The sequence below is a fragment of the Jaculus jaculus genome, chromosome 14, assembly GCF_020740685.1.
Source record: "Jaculus jaculus isolate mJacJac1 chromosome 14, mJacJac1.mat.Y.cur, whole genome shotgun sequence".
NCBI lineage: Eukaryota > Metazoa > Chordata > Mammalia > Rodentia > Dipodidae > Jaculus > Jaculus jaculus.
The window spans coordinates 83,439,691-83,467,437 of NC_059115.1; the positions used below are offsets into that span (position 1 = coordinate 83,439,691).

A 27,747-nucleotide genomic window follows, 5' to 3' on the forward strand; every position below is an offset into this window, starting at 1 on the left:
AGGACTCTTTAAGCTTACATTTCAGTGTGTGGTTATAACACTTAAACCTAGAATAAATTCCAGATAGGAGCCTATTCTGTTTCTCATTGTTTACTGTTACTGGTGACAATTTTCAATGACAAAAAAGCTAGTGTTTACTAAGTACTAGTTCTGTGCCAGGCCTATACTAAAAAGTATAGTTATCTTTGGCTGAAGAGATGGCTTAGTGGTTAACTAAGGACCCAGGTTTGATTCTCCAGATCCCAGGTAAGCCAAATGCACCTGGTGGCACATGAGCCTGGAGTTCGTTTGCAGTCGCTAGAGGCCCTGGTGTGCCCATTCTCACTCTCTCTGTCCCTCTCTCTGTCTCAAATAAATAAATAAAATCTTTAAAAATAAACAAATAAATATGTGAAAAGTATAGTTACCTTCGTTTTCCAAAATCAAGAGATTAATGTCCTTCCCAAATTCACAGGGCTTCACTGCTGTCACTTGAGTGCATTTCCATGAAGCTATCAACATGGCAGTGCAGATGATGGGGACAAGTGACAGCAGTCTTATAACAACTAGATGGGCTTTTGTTCATATCTACTTTTCACTCAGATCAACTTTTTCTTGATTACTTAAGAATATAGTTAATTGGGCATAAAGCATACCTTGCTAGTATGTGCAAGGCCCTTGTTTTGATCCACAGAACTGCAAAAAAGCTATATATGCGTGTGTGTGTGTGTGTGTGTGTGTGTGTGTGTGTGTAATTAGTCTTCAGAGGAGAACTTGACCATAACCATAAGACCATCCCACCCCGTCTGTTATGAACTGGAATAGGGCTCCTGTTCTCGGGCTCTCATGCTTTCAGCTCCTCTGACAGGCCTATCAGGAAAGGAGGGATTTTATCTCTTTTTCCATGAGGAGACCTTTTGTGTCCCATACACAGGGCTGGCGTGGCCCCTGGCACCAGTCAGACTTGGTAAGGGCAGAGCTGTCTCAGAATTCTAGGACCAGTGCCTCCTAAAGTGCTCTCTCCCCTCCAACCTGAGCAAAGCGAACCAGGAACCAGCCTGGATGAACAATTCTGGTATTTATGGGCTTGGTATGAACATCTTCACTGGGGTCTTGATGGTCCCCTTGCTAGTTTCCTATATATAAGGTAGCATCCAAACAACTTCCTAGGTCAAAGTCATGGAATGGCCACACAAAGACTCAGAAAGTGGTGTCACAACCAAAGTTAATTTTTAGTGCCTTCAGTCTCCATTTTGGGTGGATAATTTTTCCCCCAATTACTTTCTCCCTTCCAAATCATTGAGCCCTTCTGTTGGCAAGGCCTGTACTAGATCTCAGACATGCAAACAATGAGACTTTGTTCTTAAATCTGTAAGTAGAGTTATGGGGAAAACAAAACCAACATAGCCGTAAACTAACAGATACAAGTGCGGTAGAAAGGATGCAGGTAAAAAGTGGCAAAGGTGAGAGGAAGACTGGGGAACTGAGCAGTAGGTTCACAAAAGATAAGGTATTTAACCTGGGGCTTAAAAGTTAAGTCCAGCAGAAAAGACAGGAGGAATGGTTTTTATTTTTTAATATTTTATTTATTTATTTGAAAGAGAGAAAGAAGCAGAGAGAAAGAGAAAATGGGCACGCCAGGACCTCCAGCCACTACAAACAAACTGCTTTACAGAGTCATTTCTGGTGACAGCTTGATGGTGTGTAACCTGCTTGTGCCAGGAGCCTAGGCGAGAGGCATGCCTAACCCAGGGCAGTGGGAGTGGACTGGGACACCAGGTTAAACTCACATGTGGCAGAATCGAGTATAGAGATGTGATTGAATGTGGAGCAAGAAGACGGGAGGATAATGGCAGCTTGCAGTTGATTATCTGGGTAGATGAATATTTTCTCCAGAACCTTTTCACTGAGGAGAATTGACATTACCTAGTCCTTCATATAACTACTAAGACACAGATTAATTCCTCAATTTGGATTTTTTTTCTCTTTTCAATTTTTTTTATTAACAACTTCCATGATTGTAAACAATATCCCATGATAATGCCCTCCCTCCCCCCACTTTCCCCTTTGAAAATGCACTTTCCATCATATCCCCTCCCCATCTCAATCAGTCTCTCTTTTATGTTGATGTCATGATCTTTTCCTCCTATTATGATGGTCTTGTGTAGGTAGTGTCAGGCACTGTGAAGTCATGGATATCCAGGCCATTTTGTGTGTGGAGGAGCACGTTGTAAGGAGTCCTACCCTTCCTTTGGCTCTTACGTTCTTTCCACCATCTCTTCTGCAATAAACCCTGAGCCTTGGAAGGTATGATAGAGATATTGCAGTGCTGAGCACTCCTGTCACTTCTTTCCAGCACCATGATGCCTTCTGAGTCATCCCAAGGTCACTGCCATCTGAAAAGAGAAGATTCTCTACCAAAAGTGAGAGTAGCATTAATATAAGGATATGAACATTAAGAGAAGTGCTTACTGGGCAGTTTGATAAGCATAGTATATACATTTAGCCAGACAGCAGCAGACGTTACACCCTTAGGGCTCATGACTACCCCTGTTTTAAGTTTTCAGTGTCAGGGATGTGTTTCCTCTCATGGACAGGGCCTCCAGTACAATTAGAGGGCAGGTGGTTTCCCATGACCTTAATTTGGATTTTAACAACAACAACAACAAAAAGTATTCTAAAGAACTAGCCATCAACAAACAGGTGCTGCTTTGGGACAAAGAGGCTTCCCCCTTGGGAACGAAGCTTGTCTGCATGTGTCCGTCCATCAGGCTGGCAGGGCTGCCCCATGTTCACAGGAGGGCCAGACTCTACCTGAGGATGTGGGAGCTTTCCTGCCATGGCCCTCAAGTGGGGGTGAGGAGGAGGTGTTGGGAAAGCCTGGGCCCAAACATCTGAGAGTCAGAAGGGGCAGCCTTCTTCAGTCACAGCATTAAGCTGTTTGTGGAGTAACCCTGTGAATTAATGTTGTTGTCAGGGTTCTATTTTAATTTTTATCAGCTGGATACAGATGAAGCGTCACTGTCATCTGCTTAATGGTTTTGCTCAGATCTTTGGCTAGCCAATGCTTTTCCATGATTTTTGACAGTTATTTTTTGCTCAATAATGAGTAATAAAGTGAGATTTACAGTCTGCATATGACAGCATTTGTTTTATTTTGACAGTTCTTTTCTAGACAGCAAAGTTTTTATAATTAGGTTTTCCCTCTGCCAAAATATTGCTGAAAAAAATGATTTCTCTGGAACAAAAGTCTCATAGTTTCCTTTACCAGCTGGAGTCATCTTATTTTGATTTGGAAGTTTTTTCATAAGTCAGTCAGGAAATGAAACAAAATTTTATCTTGAAAATGAATTCTTAACAATAAATTATTAACTCTGGCCAAATAAGAAATTAGGAGGGAAAATGAGATGAAACATGTTTGAAATGGTGGCAGTTCTATTGTCTTTTTAAATTTTTATTTTTTAATTTTATCTTGTATTTTTTTTATGAGAGAGAGCATGCATGCAAGAGAGAGAGAGAAAAAATTGGCATGCCAGAGTCTCCAGCCACTGTAGTCGAACTCCAGATACATGCGCCACCTTGTATGCATGTGCAACCTTGCGCACTTGCATCATGTTGTGCATCTGGCTTATGTGGGACCTGGGGAGTTAAACATGGATTCCTAGGCTTCACAGGCAAGCGCCTTAACCACTAAGCCATCTCTCCAGCCCATCTTCTTTAAAATTTTAATCTATCTAGGCTTAGTGAGCAATATAAAAATCTCCTCTTTCTGCCATAGTGTACAAGACCCATCTTGTGCTGGGCTCTTTGACATACCCAGGAGACACAAATTTCTCATGTATTTTGCTAGCTCAGCCTGACTTGGTAGGTTCTGTCCCTTTGCTGGTCAGTGACGGTGGTCAGCCAGGAGCAGGAGCGGCAAGGAAGGCTGCATCGCTCTCCTCCTCGGATACTTCTGAGTTGGCTCTGAGGCAAGGAACTGGGAGAAGTTGCAGATGTGTCAGCTAACAGCACTTTCTTCTTGGAGAAGCCACGTTGATGGCTGATAGTAGAAATATTTCTCACCACTAGTGGCAGAAACATCTCCATGAGTTAGTCACAAAAGCAGTCACACTCACTGCCTCAGCTCCTCCTCGCATGATGTGCGGAACACTTTCCAGCTCGTACAGTGGCAGCGGCAGCCAGATTCGAGCTTGTTTGTTTCTGAGTCACCTCCAAGATGTTGCTGCTGCAGACCAGATTGGATTCCAGACCCCGCCACCCGCATCCTCACTCTTCCACCCTTCTCTCCACCGCAGCCATCATCTTGCATTCTTCAGTGAACAGAAGCACGTATGCAGAACTGGAATAGGAAGCGTGCCACCTCAGCTGTTCTTGGCATTAGGGTGGAGTGTGAACACTTCCACCTGGTCTGTGTTTGAATCACAAAAAGGACACCTTCAATGAAGCGTTGATAGTTGGCTCTCGGTGCCTGCTACTCAGAGGAGTGCTGGATGTGGAATGGAATGCATTTTCACACAGTTGGGTCAGTGTGCGAGTCTCTCGTTTCTGGTGAAAAGAAGATGCAGTGCGGTTTCTGGCAAGGGCCTGTGAGTCTGTGACCTCAGATGAGCTCCACTGCTACCCAGCTGCATATTGGGGAAGCGTAGCTTCTTTCAGCCCAGGCCGAGGCTCTGCTCCACTCTCCCTCATGCAGCGCAGAGGAGAGCTGAGCACCCGTGTGCTAGAGGCTCCGTCAGAAGCCCCTGGGCAGGAGAGCCATGCCTGTCTTCCCTGCCACAGCCCGTGCACTCAGCCTCTCCTCTCCCAGAAGTAACTCTCCTCCCATGGTCTCATGGCAAGGGTGCTGTGGCCTTCCCAGAGAGGTGATGCTTTTTGTGACCTACATATTTATAAATCTATGCCTCATAGGGGTGTCAGGAGCTGGTATTGGAGGGGCAGAGGCCTGGCCAGTCAGGCAGACCCCGTTAGAATCCTAGCTTTATCAGCTATTTGGCCTTTTCAATCCTCTTTGTTACAAGAATAAAAAGATGAAAAGACTCGACTAGATGGTTGAGTGTTAAGAACCACAAGCTGCTACCGTTCATTGAGCATTTCAGTGGTGTTAGAGCTCTGCCAAAGGCTACCATAAACGGTGTCATTTCATTGTCACCTGGATCAGGATGAAGGAATGATGATGTAGACATGAAGGATGGGGAAGCCATCTGTGGCCACCTAGCTATTCAAGACCTGGTGTCAGGTTTCAGATTCGGCCCTGTCCCACCCCAGACTCCTCTGAGGTCTTGTGAGATCCAAGCAGTGCCTGGTGTACAGATGGTGCTTAATAATGTTGAGTGCTTGCCCCCATGGGCACACCGTGAACTGTATACCGTGGTTCTCTTTGTCCACCATTTCACTTTCTGCAGTTTCAGCTAGCTGTCATCTACTGTGGTCCGAAAATATTAAATGGAAAAATTTGAAAACTGAATATTATATTTTAAATTTCACAGTTTCATGTATAGTGTGATGAGATCTTGTACCATCCTACCCAGCCCTTCCCATTCCTGTTCCTATCTAAGATGCAAATCACTCTTTATCTAACATGTAGTACAATAAGGTATGGTGTGTAGGTATACGTGTGTGTGTAAGAGAGAGAAAGAATGCACATAGCAGGGTCTATGTTGTCCAGACTGTACTTAAACTCCTGTTCTCAAAGAATCTTTCTGCCTTAGCTTCCTGAGTAGCTAGGACAACAGGCATATACCACTGCCCTGCTTCATATAGCTTTTGTTATAATATATTGTTATACTTGTTCTGTTATTGTTGTGATGTCTTTCTGTGCCAAATGTAGATGTGAAACTTTATCATAGGCATGTCTGTATAGGATAAAACAGTAGATTTTGGTTATCCAAGGTTTCAGGCATCCACTGGGGGTCTTGGACTATGTCCTCCAAGAGTAAGAATGGACTATTGTACGTATTCTATAGAGTAAGTCCATCATACCGATCATACTGGCTTCAGGTGGTTCATTTGGACAACAGTGGTTCTTAAAACAAACATGTAAGTATAGGATACACACAAATAAATGTTTGTAAATTGTTTAAAGTCACCATAACTTTTGAAGCTAATATGATTCTTTCACCTTGAGAATTAATCAATATTACTTTCTCTTTGCTATAGTTCTAGTTCAAACTTAATGTTTAGCTCTGAGCTCTTGCCTATTTACTAAATTTGATCATCCTTGTATTTTCTATCCTATTTTCTTTTTTTTCCTACTTTTTTTTAATTACAGACATACTTAGTATGGATACGTCATGTGTTGGTAGCATCCTTTCCCTCATCCCTTCCCCCATTCTGCTGGGGACTCTCCTCACTGGGGTTACTGGTATTCCCCATGGGATTGTGGGTTACACGTTGTGGGAGCAGCAGTCAGTTATTGTGGGGAGGCAATGCCTCTGGACATGATGTCCCAACCTGTGGCTCTTTCCGCCTCCTCTTCCATAAAATTCCCTGGGCCTTGGTGGGTGTGTCTAAAGTCTACTTCAGTGATGGGCCCTTAGCCTCTGGATCTCTGCCTTGGTAGGTGTGTTAAGTGTCCTCAGCATCTGCCTCCTTCACCCTGGCACTGATTGTCAGGCTCACCATGGAAGCAGCACTTTTGCTTATCTCCCCATTTCCTGTGGTTTCAGCTGGGGCTTGGCTGAAGTGTGAGGGGTGGTTTATCTTCTCAGGTCTCGCTAAAAGATAAACAGATTCTAAACGGGAGGGTGAAGTCAGCACAGGTTAAGTGGGATAAGCATTAGTAACTTAGGTAGAATTTGATGGATGCAGCCCCTCTTTTGGCCAGAACCTAGTAGGAGCCTGACACAAGAGGACATAATTCTATCCTGTTTCATCTGTGGCCTCCATTTTTCTGTGGTCTCAGAGGAAAGCCCTCTTTCCTAAGATGGTGCTTGGCGAAGCTTTATCTTATCATCTGTAGTATCACTTTCTTGTTGCTGGGACAAAATTTCCAGAAAAAATCAGTTTAAGGGTCTGGAAGGATGGCTTTGCGGTTAAGGCATTTGCCTCAAAGCTAGAGGGCCCAGGTTTGATTCCTCAGGACCTATGTTAGCCAGATGCACAAGGGGCGCACACGTCTGGAGTTCATCTGCAGTGGCTGGAGACCCTGGCGCACCCATTCTCTCACTCTCCCTCTTTCTCTGTGAAATAAATAAATAAAACATTTTAAAACATCAGTTTAAGGAAGGAAGCATTTATTTTAGTTTGCAGTCCTAGTTTACAGCCCGTCATGGTGGGAAAAGCATGCCAGGAGGAGCTTGAAGCAAGTCCAGCGAGGAAGCAGAGAGGTGGACGCTGCTGTCCAGTAAGCCCACTCCTTTTCATAGTCTAGGGCCCCGTGCCCATGGAATGGTGCCACCCACAGGTATGGTGTGTTTTCCCACTTCAGTTAATCTAATCTAGAAAATCCTTAACAGACACCCCAAAAGACTTGTTTCTATGGTGATTCTAAACCCTGTCAAGTTGACAGCCAGAGATTAATCATTGCACCATTCTGTGAGGAAGGGGCAAACTTTCTAGAAATTCTTTTTTCCACCCATCAGCTTTGTTTCCAAAGATATTTGTACATATTTTTATTTATTTATTTATTTGAGAGGAGGGAAGAGAATACAGGCATGCCACAACCTATAGCTATTGCAAACGAATTCCAGACATACGTGGTATCCCATGTGCATCTGACTTACATGGCTACTGGGGAATCAAACCTGGGTCCTTAGGGTTCACAGGCAAGCACCTTAGCCACAAAGCCATCTCTCGAGCCCTCCAGAGACACTTTTAAAACCACTGAAGAAATCATTAATTTTCACACTTAAGGAAGAGCTGAAATACCCAGGGAGGAGATGGGTGATTCAATTACCAGTCTCAGTGTTAGCATGATTGCCCAAGAAGACTCAAAGCTCTGCTGTTCTCCCTCACAGGAGCCCGAAGTCACTCAGTGAAACTCCACTGGAGCTTTGTTCTTGGACCAGGCTCGCAAGGGCTCAGTCCCTGTGTGGTACATTGTTGCCCTAGGTACTTGAGTGTCTTCATGCCTTGGCCCAGGTGCCTGTCTACACTGTGTACCCTCAGGGGAGCATCTTGTTTGGGACCCTGCCCATGGAGGCTTAAAGGCCATGCTACTCCTTGGATATGTCTACATAATGGAAGGCAACACTGAGTGTGAGAAGGGCAGCTGAGGAGAGAGAAGCGGAAAAGAGACGCTTTTATCTTTTTTCTTCAAGCATCATTTAATGAGAGTGTACAGAGAAGCCTTCTGTTCTTCAATGGACATTAAAAGTTAATGAGGTCCTTTTCTCCCTAAGTAGAGGAAGATTCTTAAAGATAATGGTTTGTGTAAGAGTAGTGGAGCCTGCAATGGGAACATATTTGCCCATAGGAACTATAAGGATTGTCAAAGAGGTGAGGCAGCAGGATCATTTTAAAAGAAAAATTATTTTATATGATTATATATATATTATTAATAATATTATTACATTTTATGTTGAAACAATTATCCTGGTCTATGGGGATCAAAAACAGGTGGCACCAGTCCAAGGATGAGCAGACAGTTGTTGGATAGGTGTCCTTGTAGGAATATTCTTGCATAAGATGCTTTTGTTGTTGTTTGGTAAGATTGTGGTTCTGCAAAGTCTTTTGAGATAGTTCCTATCATGTGGCGTGTGTGTGAGACCCTTCCCTTCATAAGCTCAGCTTCACTTATCATTATTTTTGTTTGTTAGGGCTTGACACCATGACTCCATTTTAATTCTGACATCTTTCACACCCTCATGCCAAGATCTAATTGTGTTTCAGACAATGGAGGGCAGACTCTGGCTGGTGGTAATAACTGGCCCCTTCGAGGAAGAAAATGGACTCTGTGGGAAGGAGGTGTTCGAGGAGTGGGCTTTGTGGCAAGCCCCTTGCTGAAGCAAAAGGGCGTGAAGAGCCGAGAGCTTATCCACATCTCCGACTGGCTGCCGACCCTGGTGAAGCTGGCAGGAGGACACACCAATGGCACCAAGCCTCTGGATGGCTTCGATGTGTGGAAGACCATCAGGTACCTACATAGCTTGCTCTTTTCCTGGCAAGCACAAAATTCCCAACTACAATTTGACTTGGTTAAGCGGCAATGATCACTTCCTTGCAAAGTGACAGCTCAGGTTGCTGATGACATGATGTCTTTCAAAAATGAAATCCCTTTAGAAATATTATAATTATATCTTTTTAGGCCCTAAGTTGGGGGGTACAGTTTTGTGTTTTACATAAAGAGCAAGATTGGCCTGGCCTCTGTTGTCCACAGAGGTCTCAAAACTTGAGAAACATTGCTTAGACGATTAGAGTGGACGAGGATGGGGCTGACCTCAAGTACTAGAGCAGCCTGGGATGGGGCTGACCTAGGGCGCTAGAGCAGCCTGGGATGGGTCGACTTGGAGTGCTGGAGCACTGGAGTAGACTAGGAAGGGGTTGACCTCAAGTACTAGAGCAAGCTAGGATGGGCTGACCTAGGGCACTAGAGCAGACTGGGATGGGTCGACTTAGGGTACTGGAGCAGACTGGGATGGGGTTGGCTTCCTGCCAGGGCCCTGGGGCACCTACTCACTTGCTTTTTAGAAGAACAGAGGACTAAGCAGGGAGGAAACAGCTGGAATAGGAGCCTGAAGCCACTGTGCAGTCTCTGGGACCAAGTTTAGCTCCATTCATTATTAAGTATTTCATGGGCATCTACCATGTGTCAGACCTTGTCCTGGGAGCTGAGGAATTAGGAATGAAGATTAGGCAAGGCCCTACCTCTGAAGAAGCTTGTGTTCTCGGATGTGGGAAGGGCAGAGGGGGGCCTGAAGTAGGCATAATCAGCAAATGGCTTCCGGTAGGGCTAAGAGCTCTGAAGGCAATAAAACGCTGTGTTCTAATAGAATGGGCTGGAGACACACTCTGGGAGTGGGACTCCTCCTTAGCTCTGTGAAGGGCAGTGGTCCCTTTCCTATGTAGTCCCACAGTGTGGAAATGTCACTTGCAAGATTGGAAGGTACAGGCCCTGGAAGCTACAAAATGCTCCCTTAGAATATGGGAAAAAGCTTAAGATTCGTGTATTTGTATTTGATTTAGCTCATTTTCTTCTAAGCATGTTTTATAAATATAAGATATGTCATATGTTAGATTATTCCTTATATTCAATTTTTATTAAATTTACATAATTGGACTGTTCTTTTTACTGAAGAACTGACAGATGCCTAGCAGCCTGTTTTCAGCTTGTTTCACTTGCTTTTCAGCTTCTCTGGAGGGAGAGACTGGTTGACTGCCCCCTAGTGGTCAGGGGGAGAGGACCCCCCCTCCTGCTCCTCACTATCCCATTGTAGTATCCTAGCTCAAAACCTGTTTGTTTCTATTCATAGGAAATAAACCATAGAGTATTTATGTGGAAAGGGCCATGATTTATATAATATGCCTTCCTTCAAATGGTTCAGAAAAATATTGACTGTGTGTGTGTGCTTGTGTGTGTGTGTGTGTATGTGAGAGAGAGATTCAAATAGTTTCCAATATTAGCAGTAAGTGAATATGAGTAAAGGGCATAGGTGTTCTTTCACAAAGTCTTATTTTTGCAACTTTTATAAATTCTAAATTATTTCCCAGTAATTCTTAATACAAATGTTAGCAATACTGGGCCCACATTTCCACAAGGCTAATCACTGAATGGAACTAAATCAGTTCTACATCCTTAGAAGGCATGTTTTCCCTGTCTACCACCCATCTCTATCGCCCAGCTCCCCACACAGGCCCGATGCACTCACTCATGTTTCCCTCTTAGTCTCTTCAGGCACAGACTTACAACATCCAACGCCACATACACCTCATTGACCCAATCCCCAAGTCCTGGGGATATGTTATTTCCTTTCTTATTATCAATTTTTCTGTAATTAATAATTCTAATGCTAAAATTAGGGTACAGCATGAGATTACTTTATGCAGAGGCAGTTGAAATTTAAACTCCTATGCGTTTAGGAAGGAGCATTCAACTTCTCAGACCAGGGTGTGTCATCCAGAAGGACAGACTAGAGAAGTTCTCATCTCTGAAACCTCAGGGAAAATCGGAGTCTATTAACTTTATAACTTTCTTTACATTAGTTTGCTACTCAAAGTTGCAGGTTCTCTTTGGAGAATTATCAAATTTTAAAGATAATTTTCAAACAACAAAACTGAGAGTATTGCTCTATTTCTTCACCATTTTCAAGTCGAGTTGTTGCTAGAACAGAACTGGGGCCAAGGTCACTGACCCCTGCACAGTTGAAAATCCACATATAACTTTAAATTTTTAATTAACTTAATTTCTTTATTTACGGGTGTTTTCAGTTAGTTGAGCAAGTATGAAACTTTTGTTATAAGATAAAAATGAAGTTCTTAATAAAAATATCAATTTGACCAAGTTTCCAACCAACTTAAAATCTTTTAAAGGCATATTGAGAAAAACCAGGCTTTTGGAAAAAAAAAAAAAAAAGAAAGAAAGAAAGAAAGAAAGAAAGAAAGGAAGAATTTTGTCATGACCCAAAAAAGACTTCTTTAAGTAAAAATAATCTTAAAAAAACAACACCCTCAGTTTTAAGACAGTGAATGTGGTTCTGGTTAACAGGCAGAACACAAGCACCTAAATGTATTCTTTTGCACCTTGTTTGTGCATTTCTTACTGCCAGGGTTACACACCTACTCCCTGCTGGTGGTGGCAGAGATGAGCCGGCGTCTACTCAGCTTGGGAGTGGACAGTCCCAGCTGTTGGGTCCCCGCTATGGTCTGTCACCGTGAGGGTTAGGGCTGCTGGGCATTTGCACTGGAGATACGCTGGAGGTGCCTGTGAGGGTCACCGATCTAAGAGCTTATCCCCTTCATTTTCTTAGCCTCCTTAGCTTCGTCCTTTCTCACGTGTGTTTGGCAAGGAGGGTCCTATGCAGTGACCCCCAAGTACATCCTTATTGTTACTACTGAGGAGATTAGATTTTAAATGTGTCTTTATTTGTATTTTCTCTTTTGAAAGTACTCATTTCATAAAGCTTTACATATGTTTACTGAAGAGTGTTGCGTTTTGATGCTAGGTTGTTCTCTTAAGTTTTGTGATGCTTGTGGAATTTTTTTTCTTTTCTTCTTTCTCCCTCTTTCTTTCTTTCTTTTTTTTTTTTTTTTTTTTTTGCTTTTGAGGCAAGGTCTTACTCTAACCCAGGCTGATTCTGTAGCCCATGCTGGTCTTGAACTATGGTGATCCTTTTCCCTCAGCCTCCCAAGTGCTGGAATTAAAAGTATGAACTATCACTCTTGGTTTCCCTTTTTTTTTTTTAAATTTGTTTGCTGTTTAATTTTGGAGACAGAGTCTCCTAGTTCAGGCTGGCTAGGATCTCATGTAGACCAGGCTGGCCTTGAACTTGATGTGATCTTCCTGGTTCTGCTGTCCCCTCCCCACCAAGCGCTAGGATTATAAACATGTGTGGCCATACTTAGCAACTATTGCATTTCTTGTAAATATCTTTCCTCCTTTTACTTTGCTTTTTCACATGGTTGCTTTCTTATGTTTGCCAATGAAATCAGTTTATCTCTTACATTCTTTTTCCAAAAAGCCTTATTCAGCTTGAATCATGATTATTACTCATCCATATTTTCTTCTAAGTGTTGTGGTTTGATTTTCTTTCATATACTTCTTAAATTGTGAGATGGAATATGTATTACATGAAGTCGGCATCAATATCGGGGGAATTTTTTTCTAGTTTTTTATATTATATAGACCTCTTTGAGACTGATGAAAGCTGTTAAGTTACAGAAACAAGTGCCCAGAATGCATCAAAACTTAGATAGAAGTTTAGATATTAGGAATTGATTACATATTTTTCTGTATACTCACATAGGAAAGATTTTGTACAGAAAAATATTTTGTACAAACCTATGCCTAGCTTGCATGCTTTAATACAAAATGAACCACCTTTCATGATGTAAGGAAAATAAAACAAAAATTGCCAAGCAAAGTAAAACATGAACCACAGGTTATCATCAACTCGCAGTGTGAAAACTCTTCAAGTTTGACTTAAGAATGGGAGCAAGTAGGTGTGGTGTTACCCATGGGATGTTGAGGCAGGAGGATGGCAAGTTCTACACCAGCCTAGGCTACACAGTCAGATTTTTGTCTCAACAAGGTGAGTATAGGAAAAAGAAATAGTACAAAGCTTTGAATGTTTCTGATGTGGCTACATTTGTGATATATTTGGCACCCAGTCAGTTATTTTATTTTATTTTTGTTTATTTATTTATTTGAGAGTGACAGACACAGAGAGAAAGAGGCAGAGAGAGAGAAAAATGGGTGTGTCAGGGCCTCCAGCCACTGCAAACGAACTCCAGACACGTGTACTTATGCATCTGGCTAACATGGGACCTGGGGAATCGAGCCTCGAACCAGTGTCCTTAGGCTTCACAGGTAGGCGCTTAACCGCTAAGCCATCTCTCCAGCCCTTATTTTATTTTTTCAAATATGTTTTATTTATTTATTTGAGAGGGAGAGGAGAGAAAGAAAGAAATACAGAGAGAGAGAGAGTGAGAGAGGAAGAGAGAGAATGGGCATACCAGGGCCTCCAGCCACTGCAAACACATTCCAGATGCATGTGCCTCCTTGTGCATCTGGCTTATGTGGGTCCTGGGAAATTGAACTGGGGTCTTTTGGCTTTACAGGCAAATGCCTTAACCACTAAGCAACCTTCTCCAGCCCCAGTCAGTTATTTTTGTTTTGTGTTTATGGCAAAGCTGTCATAAAGCTTCATTCTTTAGCACATTTTGATTGAACTCATTTTGCATAATTAATCTGCCTTTAACTTCCTGACATTATTATGTTAGGCAAAGTGCACGTCATTCATGTTCATCCTTATGGACAAGTTTTAGATTATAATCTCCTGTTTCATTCTTAGATCATTTTGATCAGGAGTAACCTTTAAGTGTTTGGCCCATGTTTGCTTCTGCCTGCGGCAAAATTGGCGTAATACCTGAACTCTTGAACTCTGAATTGCCAACTCGATTTCTTCAGCACTAGAATGGCCTCTCAGTGGGCAGTGTCTCACAGAGCAGAAGCTCTGGGGTCAGCGGCAGCATGGACTGCAGGGTTGTCATCAAAGATGGGGCCAAGAACACGGCCTGAGTGTGCTACGTCACAAGAGAATACATTTTCCTTTTCTAGTAAGAAAGTCACACTTGTGGCCAAAGCTTAATCTAGCATTTACGACTTGCTCTGTGGAAAAGTCCATGTAGTGAGGACTGACAGTCATTCTGTTCCCAGTTCTCGGCTTGCTCAAGTGTCTGCTGCTCACAGCATTAGGGGGTCAGGACACCCCGCACTCAGGCTGCCAACACAGAAACCCACCAGTCCCGCTGATACCCAGGGCCTCCTTTCCAAAGCAGCAAAAACAACTGGACAGCCAAACGTGAAAGGCACTCCATCTGTGCCCAGAGGACAGGAGTAGTTTTTCCAGAAATGGAAATACCATTTTTTAAAGATGATGGTACTTTTAAACTTTCAAAAGGGCCTCATGACATAGGAATGTCAGTAGTGGATGAAAGACGGTTGTGCTGAGCTCATGAAAGGGTTTACTGTGGCAGCATTAGTGGGTCCTCTTAGACTTGCTGTAAAATATTCAGCTGATAAGCCAGGCATGGTGGCGCACGCCTTTAATCCCAGCACTCGGGAGACAGAGGTAGGAGGATCACCATGAGTTTGAGGCCACCCTGAGACTAAAGATTGAATTCCAGGTCAGCCTGAGCTAGATTGAAACCCTACCTTGGAAAAAAAAAATTATTCAGCTGATAAATAAAATATTTTTTAAACAAAAGTATAAGGGCTGGAAAGATGGCTTATTGGATAAGGCACTTGCCTGCAAAGCCTAAGGACTCAGGTTCGATTCCCCAGGACCCACATAAGCCAGATGCACAAGGTAGCACATGCTTCCAGAGTTCACTTATGGTGGCTGAAGGCCCTGGAGTGCCCATTCTCTCTATCTGCCCCTTTCTCTCTCCACCAAATAAATGAAATATATATTTTAAAAAGCATAGAACACTCAGCCGCTAAAAGAAATACCAGCCGTTCTGGGATGGGCGCCCTGTGATAAGTGGGGGCTCTTCCACTGCTTCAGTCTTTCTTCTTTCCAAACCAAGGCCAGACTGGTTATTTTCCAGGGATCCAGCGTTTCCAAGCCCCTTCCAATTCTGTGTGGTTTTTCCACTTTTCCACTGACAAGCTTCTTACAGGTTATTTGAAGACATTGCCAAGCCTGGCTGATGAGAAGGAGAACCCAAGGACCAATATGTCCTGCATACGCTTCTTTTTCCTCACTTCCCTTTCAGGTAATCTCTATGTTTTCTTTTCCTCGCTATTGAACGACTCTTCCTTGTAATCACGCATGCAGTAGTAACAATTAAGTGTTCACTGGTAATGCGCAGTATCTTAAAACTTAATGTAACATTGTAGAGACTTTTCCCCCTACACATTTAAGTTCTAGAAGAAAGTTAAAGAAGAAATAAATCACTTGTAACCCCCACCATCACAGCTACTGTGAAGCCTAATGATGCCTAAGCCAGCAGTGAGGAACTTCCGATCTTGATTCCAAGTAGTATCACAAGCAGACCAAGGACTCATTAGTGTTTCCTTGACACTGACTCTGGCACCATTTTTAATTGCCCTTTAATTACACTTTAAGTTCCTGTCGCTGCTCTGATCTGCTAGTCACTTGCTCATCTGCTTCATGTTAGCGTCTCACTGCTGGGATCACTGTCTGCTTTAGAGTTATGTTTAAATAACTGGAAGGAATCATTATCAGCTGACAGAATTTTCCTGACAAAGCTTGCTTTTTATATTTTTTTCTGATGAATTCTAGAATTATTTCATAAGAAAATCTTATAAGTTGGATTGAGTGAAATTAAACTTGTAAATTATTTCAGGAAGAATGGACACACTCATTCTTTTCACCTGGACAAAAATTAAGCTGGGCGTGGTGGTGCACCCCTTTAATCCCAGCACTCAGGAGGCAGAGGTAGGAGGAATGCTGTGAGTTTGAGGCCAGTCTGTGACTATAGAGTGAGTTCCAAGTCAACCTGGGCTAGAGTGAGACCCTACCTTGAAAAAATGTGTGCGTGTGTGCATATATATGTGTGTGTGTGTGTGTGTGTGTGTGTGTGTGTGTGTGTTTATTTTTTTTTCCTGTATCTCGAATAAATTCTCTGGGAAAGCCTTGATTCGTCAAATATTTGTCACTATGACAAAATATTTGACATAAACAGCTTAAGTGAGGGAAGATTTACTTTGATTCACAATCTCAGAGGCTTCAGCCCATGACCCCTTGACCCTGCCACCTTAGGCCTGAGGTAAGGCTCAACGTCCTGGTGGCAGAAGTATGTGTGGCAGAGGAAGCTGCTCGCCTCATGGCAGCGAGGAGCAAGAAGGGGCGAGGACCAAGATGTGCCCTTAACACAGTCTGTCCCCAGTGACCCACCTCCTCCAACTGGGCCTTCCACAGTTCAGCCACCTCTGGGTAGTTAGTCAGACATGAGTCTGTCAGTGCACTGGAGCACTTATTTAGGTCGGAACCTCATGTTGTGATGGTTGCTGGAAACACCCTCGCAGACACACCCAGAGGTCTGCTTTACGACGACTCTTCTGACATTTCTCAGTCCAGTCAAGTTGACAATCAAGATTAACCATTACAGCCTTTAAGTTGGCTAAGTGTTTCTCAGCTCATCCGTTAATTCTCCCCACCATATTTTTCATCTCACAGGTGTGGGTTTCACTTGTGGAAGTCCATTTTAGGTCTACTGCATCTGCTATGCCTCTGCTTATCCTCCCAAACATAGAGAGTAAGGTATAAGCTAAGAACTGTAAAATAGTCGCCTCTTACTAATTTTAGCAGGTGTATCACTTCTGGGCTGGTTGTGACTGACCGAAGCGTGGTTCGTCTTACTATACCCTTCAGTCTTTGATTCAATGAAAGAACATCATGTATTTACCTTGGTGGCAGCGAAGGCTTTCTGTCATCTTCCTTTGGTCTGTGATGCAGCCTTACTGCATTTGTTTGGGTGGTGTTTTTGTGACCCACTAGGGAGTTTCCTCTGAGGGGTAATTGTTCCTCCCTATTGAGCGAACAGTCTCCAAAGAACCACACATTGCGTGGTGAGTTGTGTGTGTTTCCAGCTTAGCTGGTGGGAACAGGCACTGTTCTTACTTGGGGTGAAGGAAGACTGAGGACTTTTTCTTTCATCCTTTCACATGGGGCACCTCAGTGGTCAGCAGCTCCCTCACATACACCATCCCTTGCGTGCTCAGCAAACGCTCTAAGGGACCCTCTGCAAATCTCCAGGATTCCCTTCTCCGGGACTCCTTGAGCTCCAGCTCTCTTGGTCTTCTTTGGCTCTCTGCTGTCTCTCCTCCACTCAGGGAGTCCCCTGGGCCACCAGTTGCCCTTCCCTGCACCAAGGCTTAGAAACTCACTCAAGCCGGGGCAATCCTGTGAGTTAACTTCTTGTGCCATCTCCAGGCATCATTGTCACTTGACTGAGAGCTAGTGTATAACATGCTGTGCCTTGTTTGTTTTGAGTTGGTTTAAGGGCTGTAAGCAAATCCCATTTTCCCAGTTCTGTTTTGGCAGAAAGCAGAACTGACCAGAGAAATGTGTTGTGCCTTTAATTTCAGTGTTCCCGGCTTAGTTTTCCATGTTCAATGATAGTTTTTAGTCTAGTTCTGTTGTAGTCAAAGGACATACTTTTATTATTTCAGGCCTTGAAATTCAAGACTTGAAACACAAGACCATACTATGTGTACTTGAAGGGAAGGTGTATTCTGTTGTAACTGTAGTTCAGGATTTTCTTTGGTTCAATCTGATCATGTTTTGCTTTAATACGTAAATAGTATTTATATTTATGTATTACTGTGACATTTCTCTTAGCTTTGCCACATTAAGTGTGATATCTACTTTTACCTTTTGTTTATTAGCATTTTTAATATTAGATAAATTTGTATTTTATCCAGTGCTAGCCAATATTCTAATATCCTTGATAATTCTCTTCATCCCTTTTTCTTACTTGGCTTCTACTATTTGGTTTATCAGTTTCAGTCAGCACTCTCACTTATTACCAAGGAGGAAATCTGCTAGCTATTCAACTTTACCCTTTCTTTCTCATTCCTAGTTATAGTAATTTATGTGAATAATTCATATTAGTAAGCCAAGATTAGTATTAGTTATTTTATTTCAAGGTAGGGTCTCACTCTCGCCCAGGTTGACCTGAAATTTGCTGTATAGTCTCAGACTGGTCTCGAACTCATAGTGATCCTCCTCCCTCTACCTCCTGAGTGCTAGGATTAAAGGTTTGAGCTACCATGCCTGGCAGTTATTTTATTTCTACTTTGTTAAAGTAAATAATATGTGGTACAGATATTTGTAAATCCACAATAATATTTTCCATGCTAAATATCTGTCCATTCCTAAAGTGTTCACAGTTATCTCTTCGTTGAAAGAATTTATCCTTGAATAAATTTCTCAGGATTCTTTGAATTCTTGCCTGCCTACTAAAACATTTTATATAGCCTTGATAATTAAAACATAGCTCAACTGATTAAAAAACCTTTGTCCTGACTTTGTTTCCTTGAGATTCTTAAGTATGTGATCTTCATCTTCTTTCATATGTGCTGTTGATAGGTCTAATGCCAGCAGACCCCACTTCCCTGCGGGCAGCCTGGTTCTCATCTGGGGGCCCAGCAGATTCTTATTATTACAGTCATCACCATGGAGAGTCTGAGACCCGGCTGGATAAGTCTCCGAGTTGTCCGTGCTGCTCAGTTTTCCCAGACACAGACGGTCTTTTCAGTTTGTACTTTCGGCTCTTCTTGAATTATAGCATTAAATAGTATATTCATTGTTTATTTGCTTAAAAATTTCTAACTCTGGGCATTTTTATTAATTATGGACATATTAAGTATGGACTCTGGGCATTTTTTTAATGTTCTGGCAGTTTCTTTCTGGCCCTTTTTGCCTCTCTATTTTTAAATATCTCTTCTCTTTTCATTTCTATTCTCTATCTGCCTTCATATAGTATTGGTTATATAGAATATCCTTTAATTTATGAGCTTCTTGCCTCTTCTTTTGAGGCAGGGTCTCACAGTAGAGCTGAAGCTGGCCTAGAACTACGTATCCCAGGCTGGCCTCAAACTGATGGCCATCCTGCCGAGTGCTGAGGCTGTCAGCTGGGCCACCCCACTGTGCTCCCTGGCTGCTTCGCATTTACGCATGCATGTATGTATGCATGTATGTATGTACGCATGTATTTTATTTGCAGCTTCTTCCTTTAGCCTGGTGCCTGGTTTTCTGAATTTCAAATTTGTGGTGTTTCTATACTTGATCTTAACCAAAAGGCCAAGAAACAATTCTGAATTGTTAAATATTGGCAGTTACTAATTTAATTATATTTACTTCATGTTGAAATATCATATAGCAGTTTTCTTCAGCTTTGTGACTTTTTTCCATAGTAGGAAAGTAGTTTTCATTCGCCAGAGATTTTGAATTCTCACTTGCTGTTTTTTTAAAACAGCTATGGAAACATTGTATACATGCTAGATTATTTTTGCTGTTACTCGTGTTTGTGTATTTGTTTTCACTAGACTTTCAGTAGGAGGTGATTTGTAGTGGTGAGATATGATCATTTATTTCTTAATTCGAAAAAATTTTAGGGTTATGGAAATGGCTCATTGGTTAAAGGTGCTGTTTTGTAAAGCCTACTGGCCCAGGAATTCCCCAGTGTCCACATAAAGCCAGATGGTGCACAACATGACATACACATCTTGAGATTATTTGCAGCAGCAAGAGGCCCTATATGTCCATACTTCCTCTCTCTTTTTCTTCCTCTCTCTCATAAACAAATAAATAATTTTTTAAATTCACTTTAAGGGCTGGGAGGGAGGTAGCTCAAACCTATAAGCCCATCACTTGAGAGACTGAGGCAGAAGAGCCCCAGCCAATTCAAAGCTAGCCTGGGTTACTGTATCAGTTACTTGTTTATTGAAGATGCAACTTAAGAAAAGAAAGGCTGATTTCAGCTTCTAGTCCCAGTCATGACAGGAAAGGCATGGTGGCAGGGCCTGGTCACATTCAGTCCAACAGTGAGGAAGCCAAACAGAGTGATGAATGCCGATGCTCAGCTAGCTTCCTCCTTTTTGAAAAAAAAAATATTTGCAAAGAGAGAAAGAGAGAGAGAGAAAGGGGAAGAGAGAGAGGAAGAGAAATTAGGCATGCCATGGCCTCCTACCATTGCAAACTAAATCCAGATACATGCACTACTTTGTGCATCTGGCTTTATGTGGGTACTGGGGAATTGAACCTAGGCCATCAGGCTTTGCAAACAAGTGCCTTTAACTCCTGATCCATGTATCCAGCCCTAGCTTTCTTCTTTTTATACAGTCCAGGAACCCAGCCCATGGGATGGTGTCACCATGGTTAGGTAGGGTCCTCCCACCTAACTTAGAAAATGTCTCACAGTCATGACCAGAAATATGTTTTCACAGTGATTCTAAGTCCTGTCAAGTTGACAAGCAGAGATCAGACATCACAGTCACATACTTATCTTCCTCTATAAGCACAGGCTTGAAATGCTTTTAGCAGAAAGGATGGCAAAACCTGAGTTACAGAATAAGACTCTGTCTTTAGAAGAAAAAGAAAAAGAACAAGTAAGGAGGAAAAGAAAGAAATGTCTATTGCTACAGTAGAGTATGGCTGCTGCTTCTCTGTGATCTGCCCTTTCATGATTTCTGTGATAAATGAAAATCTATGTGATCTGCCACTTGTGGTTTGCTGACAGTGTTGTCTGGGCAAACCTCTGTTCCTATGCCAGGCGGAGAGAAGCACAGTTGGCATGCCAGTGCTAGGGAGGCAGAGACTGGAAGATTCCTGAGGCTTGCTGCTCTGCCAGGCCAGCTTAATTGGTGAACCACAAACAAATGAGAGACCTTGTCAAAAAAGATAGCATTCTTGAGGAATAATACTGGCCTCCACAGACACATGCACACATGTGCACCTGCACACTCACGTGGAAAAAAGGAATAAAATTTTTTTTTTAATTAAAGAATAAGCCTGTCCTTTAGCCACTTCCTTTCCCTTTGCCAGGCATCTCCAAAGACACACGTTCTTCTGCCTCTCCTCTCGCACAGTGCCACTTTTGGTGCATACTATCTGGTCACTGTTTCTCAGCTCTCTAGATAACAGGGCTCTGACTCACAAGGCATCAGATCTATACCTGCGTTTGGTCACTCATAGTGTGGCCATCTCTTTCTGGGGCTTACCTTATCAGAGGTAACTGAAGTCTCTTTCCCTGCACACTTCAGTTCTCTTTCATCATCCTGACCTGACTCTCCCCGCAGGTGGACACCATCTCTGAGTCTTCAAGTCCCACATAGTGTTTCTCACTTCCCACTGGGATTCAAATGCGTCCCATCTCGGGCTGTCTCCTGGCACTTGAGTGCTCTTTTCCTTATCAATATTGTCTGTGAGGGGTTGTATAAAATTATTTAAATTTAGATGGCCACTCATTGTCTGTGAAAACATGGAAATTCACATGGTCTCAGAGTCTTCCGTTTTCCAGAGAAATGGCACTAAGACACCTCAATGAAACATTACATATAGGATTCAAAGACTGCCAAGTGACTCTCCATCTGTATGCATTTTTTTTCAAAAATGTTCAAGAAATGATGTGCTGTTTTTGATTCCCTGCTTCACCATCCTTTCTGCTAAAAGCGCTTCAAGCCTGTGCTTATAGAATGCTGTGTTCCGAGGGTCTGCTCCAGTTGTTGGGTTCCCTGGTGTCACATTCTAGGAATGTGCACAGCAGACAGCTTCTTCCCACGTTCATTTGGCATTTGCTCCCTGAATAGACGTAGAGAAGTGGGGCCACCAAGGATGGCTTCAGGGAAGACCCAGTGACCAGCTCTGAGGAAAGCTTGTGGGAGGTCAGTGACCATTTTTGCTTATGTGGTACACTTAGAGGTAGGCAAAGTTAATCGCTTTTTCTTCTTTATTTGGGATCAGGTTTTGATTCTTGTGGTTGAATCCAGAAATATGCTGTTAATCTCCTCAACATTGGCATTAGTGAAAATCCCCTCAGGACTTTGGCGGAGATCTGCTCCTCAGTTTCCAGTGCTGTTGCCAGTTTTCTTCTTTTTGTAATTCCCCATGAGTTTTAAAATGGAAATTGGAAGAAGGGCATATTAGCCCTTATAGTTTGTCCTGGTACTAACCCAAAATTCCTACCAATTACTTTTCAGTAATCAATAGGGAAAGATTATATTAAGAGTATCACTCAGTAATTTTTTTAAATATTTTTGTTGAGTATCCTACCTAAAAATTTAATAAGCTCCCTCAATAAAAATAACAATGAAAAATACCTCCTCACTCAGTATCAGATGAATTCAACTTACATATTTCTTCACCAAATCTAGTCCAAATTGTATAATCTCCATGCCTAAACTCTTTCCTCATGGTGATTTCTTCATGTTAAAGAACTTTCCACAGTGTATGGGAGTTTCACAAAGCCTGGATGCCCATTCTGTCCTCTCATGTAACAAGTAAAATAAGTCCAACAAGGAATTCCCCCAGTGTCATGGTTTAGAATGTGTACTCTGTGACCAGATCTGGTTCAGATATGATCTTGGACAGCTAATTTAACCTCACCAGGCATTAATATTTTCATATTAAACTATGGCAAGGGTTGGGAATAAAGCTTAGTGGTAGATACTTATCTAGCATGTATGAGGCTCTGGGTTTGACTCTCAGCACTGCTGGATGGATGCAAAGATATAGGTAGGTAGACAGGCAAAAATGGTGGCCACAGTGGTACTTGCCTTGCAGGTATTTATGGGAGGGTTTAGGAAGACTGAGAATAGAGCACAGCATGGGCCTGCGTAGAGTAAGAGCCCTGTAGAAGTGAAAGTGATCGGGGAGGTACTGCTTACACAAGGTTAACAGGAGGCAGATTACCTGGGAGGGGGGGTCTCATCAGTGGTGGGTTTTGTTTTTCTTTAATTAACTTGTTGTGTTTGTTTCCTTCAACATTTCTCCCCCCAAAAAATATTGCCATGGCTCTTTCCTTAAGATTTGATCCTGTCTTCTAGGGTGTGTCTTTTATGACAGATGGTCAGTGGCTAGTAGTTAGAAAAAAATTTTTAAAGCTAGAATGTAATCACATTTCATTTATTTATGGGAAATGCTTTACTGCCCCACCCTTCCATGTGTAGGAAAATGAAAATCAAAAGCTGGAAACTATTTATAAGAGGACAGCACTGTGATCTCAGTGTCTGAAACTGTAGACTTTTAGAAAATACTTAGAGCATATTGGGAAGTAGTCACCAATGAGTGTCTCCTCATCATTTTTTCAAATGAAACTAATTTAGACAATGTGAAATTTGGGGTCAATTTAAATTGAATACAGAAATGACAACAGTGGCAACTTTGTCTTACAAGATGAGAATGGAGAAAAATAACTGACACATTTATTAATAGAGGCATTCGTAGTTAGTGGAGATATTTGTCTGTAGAGATTAAAAATAAGCCACAGAGATGGTGGGGCACCTTCACTAACAGCTGAGGCCAGTAGTCCATTTTACTGAGGAGACAGTATGGCACAGGGGTTTCAGCAGCAAGGGATAGAGAGAGCTCCAGCTCGTTGAGTTCCAAACCCAGTTCTGTCACCCGCTCAACCAGGATCTTGGAATTTGCCTGACCAGACATGGTAGGCGAGATTGTATCTATTGTGTTGAGAATGAAAGACATATAAAGTCTTTAAAATGCTGCATCTGTGCTAGCTGCTACTCAAACCAGCCTTGCCCAAGCAAGCCAAGGCCTAAAATTGTCCTAGTTCATTGTTAAGGACACAGAAGAAATGCTCCCACTACTCTGATAGAGAGGTTTGCCTCTGTTACTTAGGTGTCAGATGTGAACAAAATGGTTCTGTCCTTTGTCTATGTCCTTTGTCTTTCCATAGTTTTCTGTCTGCTTGCTGCCCTGGCCGTGAATTTGGCTGAGAGGCGATGAACACGGTACACTCGGGGCCCTTGAATCTTCCGGGGGCACTGACTGGAGAGGCTGCGTCCAGGGACGGGCTCTGCTCCTGTCCCCTTGGAGCCCTGGCACTGTTGCAATAAAACCATCCACTACATTGTTGCACCTAAAACCACGACATTTCATAAACTTGTGGGATTGTTGAAAAATATTTCCTTTGAGCGTCGGCAGTCAAGATTCAGCAATTAAATTTTATAAGAGAAATCAATAGATTGTTGAAGCTTGTTACTTAAATAGTTAAACTTTGCCATTTTTCTTAACTCTTCCCATGACGAAAAATCATAGGTAAAAGACACCTTATTTTTTTTTTTAATGTATTTATTTGTCAGAGAGAGTGACAAAGTGAGAAAGTGCAGTGGGGCACACCAGAACAAGCCCCAGATGCTGATACTTTGTGTGTCTGGCTTTATGTGGTATCTAGAGAACAGAGCCCTGGGCTGGTAGCCTTTGTAAGTAAGCAAGTGCTGTTAGCCTCTGAGCCACCTCCCCAGCCCCTTGTCTTTAAAAAAAACAAACAAACATGTAGCTCTCAATGAGTAACATGGTATGGCTTTGCTAAGCTAACTCTGTGGTTTTCCTTAAAATAAGAGGGATGTTCTCTCATGAGGGAGGAACCATCATAACATGGCTTAGAAATTAAATTTACAGCTATCCAACTGTGTTTTATTAAAAAAAAAAAAAAAAAGAAAGAATGCTTGCCAGCAAGCAGGATGGATAGGAAAGTTCATGAGCCAGCTTATCTTCGTATTATTATTGTATCTGTGTCCCAGGGAGTAGGTGTATACCAGTGGTAAGGTTTTTCCATAACTGCCGAGTCAGGAATAGTGTTTCATAATATAGGGGGGTTGTGACCTCCTTTAATGCTCATAACATCCCTATCGCATAGCTATTTCTATCTGCATTCATCTAATCTAAAAAACAAGGTCATTTTCCTTTAGCCATTCATGTGCACCTGAACTGCTATGCTATTAACGATGGTATTGCACGTGGTGAGCGTGAGGCTGAAACCAGATGAAAGGTCCACTGTCTGCTGCCTTCATCTTACAGAAATGGAAAAGAAAGTTTATTAGTACAGGATTGGACGTTCCTTCCCATGGCCTAGTGTCCAGTCCTCGGGCCTGGGGAGATGGAACCTTCCCTAGGCAGGGGAGCTTGAACAGACTGCAGGGCAAGCTCTTCCCCCGCATGTCACCCAGACCTAAGGATTCCCCTCCCAGCAGCTGGCCATGCCTCTTCAGTGACCAGTGACTCTGCTCTTTACTAGTTTTTCCAAAACTATGGCTCGCAGTTACTGCCTTGGCAGAACTAGAAGGCTTGCAGTACTCAGATTTCTCAGTTCATCACTTGCTCTTCCAAGCTTCTCACCCCAGCTCCATTTCCATGTTTTCCAGGTGACTCAGGGCTACCTTTAGGTTCCAGCCTCAAGCTGAAAATCCCTCTGCCTCAGCATCCTGAGTGCTGAGATCACTTATTTGTGATTACGCTAATAAGTACTTGCTAACTGTATAAAAGCACCATAGAACACGAAAGTCCTCAATACAATTGCTGTGTCCAGCCTACATCTCAGTAAACAGTTTGGTGTGGATTTATCCATATTTCCATGACTACGATCTTCCTCTCTGTCTTCTTTTTCCTCCTCTTCCTCCCTCCTTCTCCTCTCTCTCCACTCACCCCCTTCTTCCTTCCTCTCTCTCTCTCTCTCTCTCTCTCTCATAGGCATTCCATTAGGAATGGGGTCCATTACCCTAAGGTCTAGTGCATCCTATGCAGATGCCGTATCACTGAGCTGCATCCCCAGCCCTGGATCTTTTTGTTCATTTGTTTATGTGTGTCGTATGTGTGATATACTGTGCATGTGTGTATTTGTGGTGTATGCACGTGTATATGCTGGTGCATGTGCTCCGTGCACATATATGTGGAGGCCAGAGAAAAATGTCAAGTGTCCTCTATTGAACATATGAGATGGAGTTTCCCACTGAGCCCAAAATGCCATTTTTGGTCAAGCTGGCCAAGTGAACCCGGCAATTCTCCAGTCTTTGCTCCGCAAAGGACCAGGTGACAGGGCCCATGGCCTCATCCGTTCAGAGGGTGACAAAGGACCAGGTGACGGGGCCCGTGGCCACACTGAGCGCAGGCCACCAGCCCTTGTGCTCGTGTGGCGTGTGTCTTTCCTACTGAGCCACGGCCATGCTCCTGTTTGGGAAAAAAAAAAAACAAACAAACTCACCTGTAGTTCTTTCTAAAATCCATCATTTTTCCAGAGGATTATCCCTAGGGACTTACATGAGTCTGTCTAGGGATTTTTAACATCCTCTCACATTTTAAGGTGGAGTAACACAAAATTTGTAGTATTTTAGTCAGTTCCTCTAAATGTGTACTTGGTTTCTTGATTTCTTAATAAGCTGGAGTTCCTGGGGGTATTTGGTCATTGTTTTAACCACTTGTCACATATTATATTTTCTTGGCTCATATCTCTAACCACATCCTTTTCAAAACATCTTGATTAGCATATTTTAAAAGTAGAATCATAACACACTATGACAGTTGGGAATTTTTGGCTCCTATTGGCATCATGAGAATTCTGCTCATGAAGACTCACTTCCCATGAATAGTCAACTAGGATTACCCACAAGCCATAGGGTTCAAATAGTCACCTCATCCTATTAAGTTTACTTACTTAGAAGTGCCTGTGGCTCTTCTGAATAATAAAAAAATGAAATGAATTAATAATCCACATTAAATGCCTTCTAGAGTTATTAAAAAGCATTTTTATTTAACTGTGCCTAATATAATGATATTCTAACAATTCCACTCTTATATATTAACATAGTAAGATACAACCTGAAATGTAGAGGACAATTCTCTTTTGTTTTGGCTTTCTTTTCTTTTCTTCCTTTTTTTTTGTTTTTTTGTTTTTTTGTTTTTCGAGGTAGGGTCTCACTCTGGTCCAGGCTGATCTGGAATTTACTCTGTCATCTCAGGGTGGCCTTGAACTCATGGCAATCCTCCTACCTCTGCCTCCCAAGTGCTGGAATTAAAGGCGTGCGCCACCACACCCAGCTTGTGTTCTGGCTTTCTTGTCAATTGAATGAGTTTTTCATTTTTTTCAGTAGACCAGAAAAAAAAAAAGTTCTTTTTGTTTCCCTAAATAGTTAACACAAGGCTGGAGATATGGCTTAATGGTTAAGGCACTTGCCTGCAAAGCCTAAAGACCCAGGTTCAATTCCCTTGTACCCACATAAAGCCACATGCACAAAGTCGTGCATTTGTCTGGTGTTCATTTGCAGGGCTAGAGGCCCTGATGCGCCCATTTTCTTTCTCTCCCTATCTGTCCCTTTCTCTCTCTCTCTCTCTCTCACACACACACGCACACACACACACACACACAAATAAATTAATTAATTTAATTTAATTAATAATTTAACACATAGAGCTAGAGAGATAGCTTAAAGGTTAAAGTGCTTTCCAGCAAAGCCAAAGGACCCAAGTTTGATTCCTCACATCCACATAAAGCCAGATTCACAAGGTGGAACATACATCTGGATTTAATTTGCAATGACCAGAGGCCCTGGCATGCCCATTCTCTCTATTTGACTCTCTCTCTCTCAAATAAATTAATTAATTGACTATTTTTAAAAATTTAACACAC

The 27,747-nt window shown here is 42.4% G+C and overlaps 1 protein-coding gene across 1 annotated transcript in view; it reads left to right on the forward strand.

The window, feature by feature from the left end:
• The window catches only part of Arsb (arylsulfatase B), a 177,204-nt gene that overhangs the window by 80,368 nt on the left and 69,089 nt on the right, over positions 1-27,747 (forward strand). Inside the window, exon 5 of the mRNA XM_004651448.2 lies at positions 8,812-9,055. Within this exon, the coding sequence (XP_004651505.2) occupies positions 8,812-9,055 (244 nt within the window). The remainder of the gene's footprint in view (positions 1-8,811; positions 9,056-27,747) is intronic.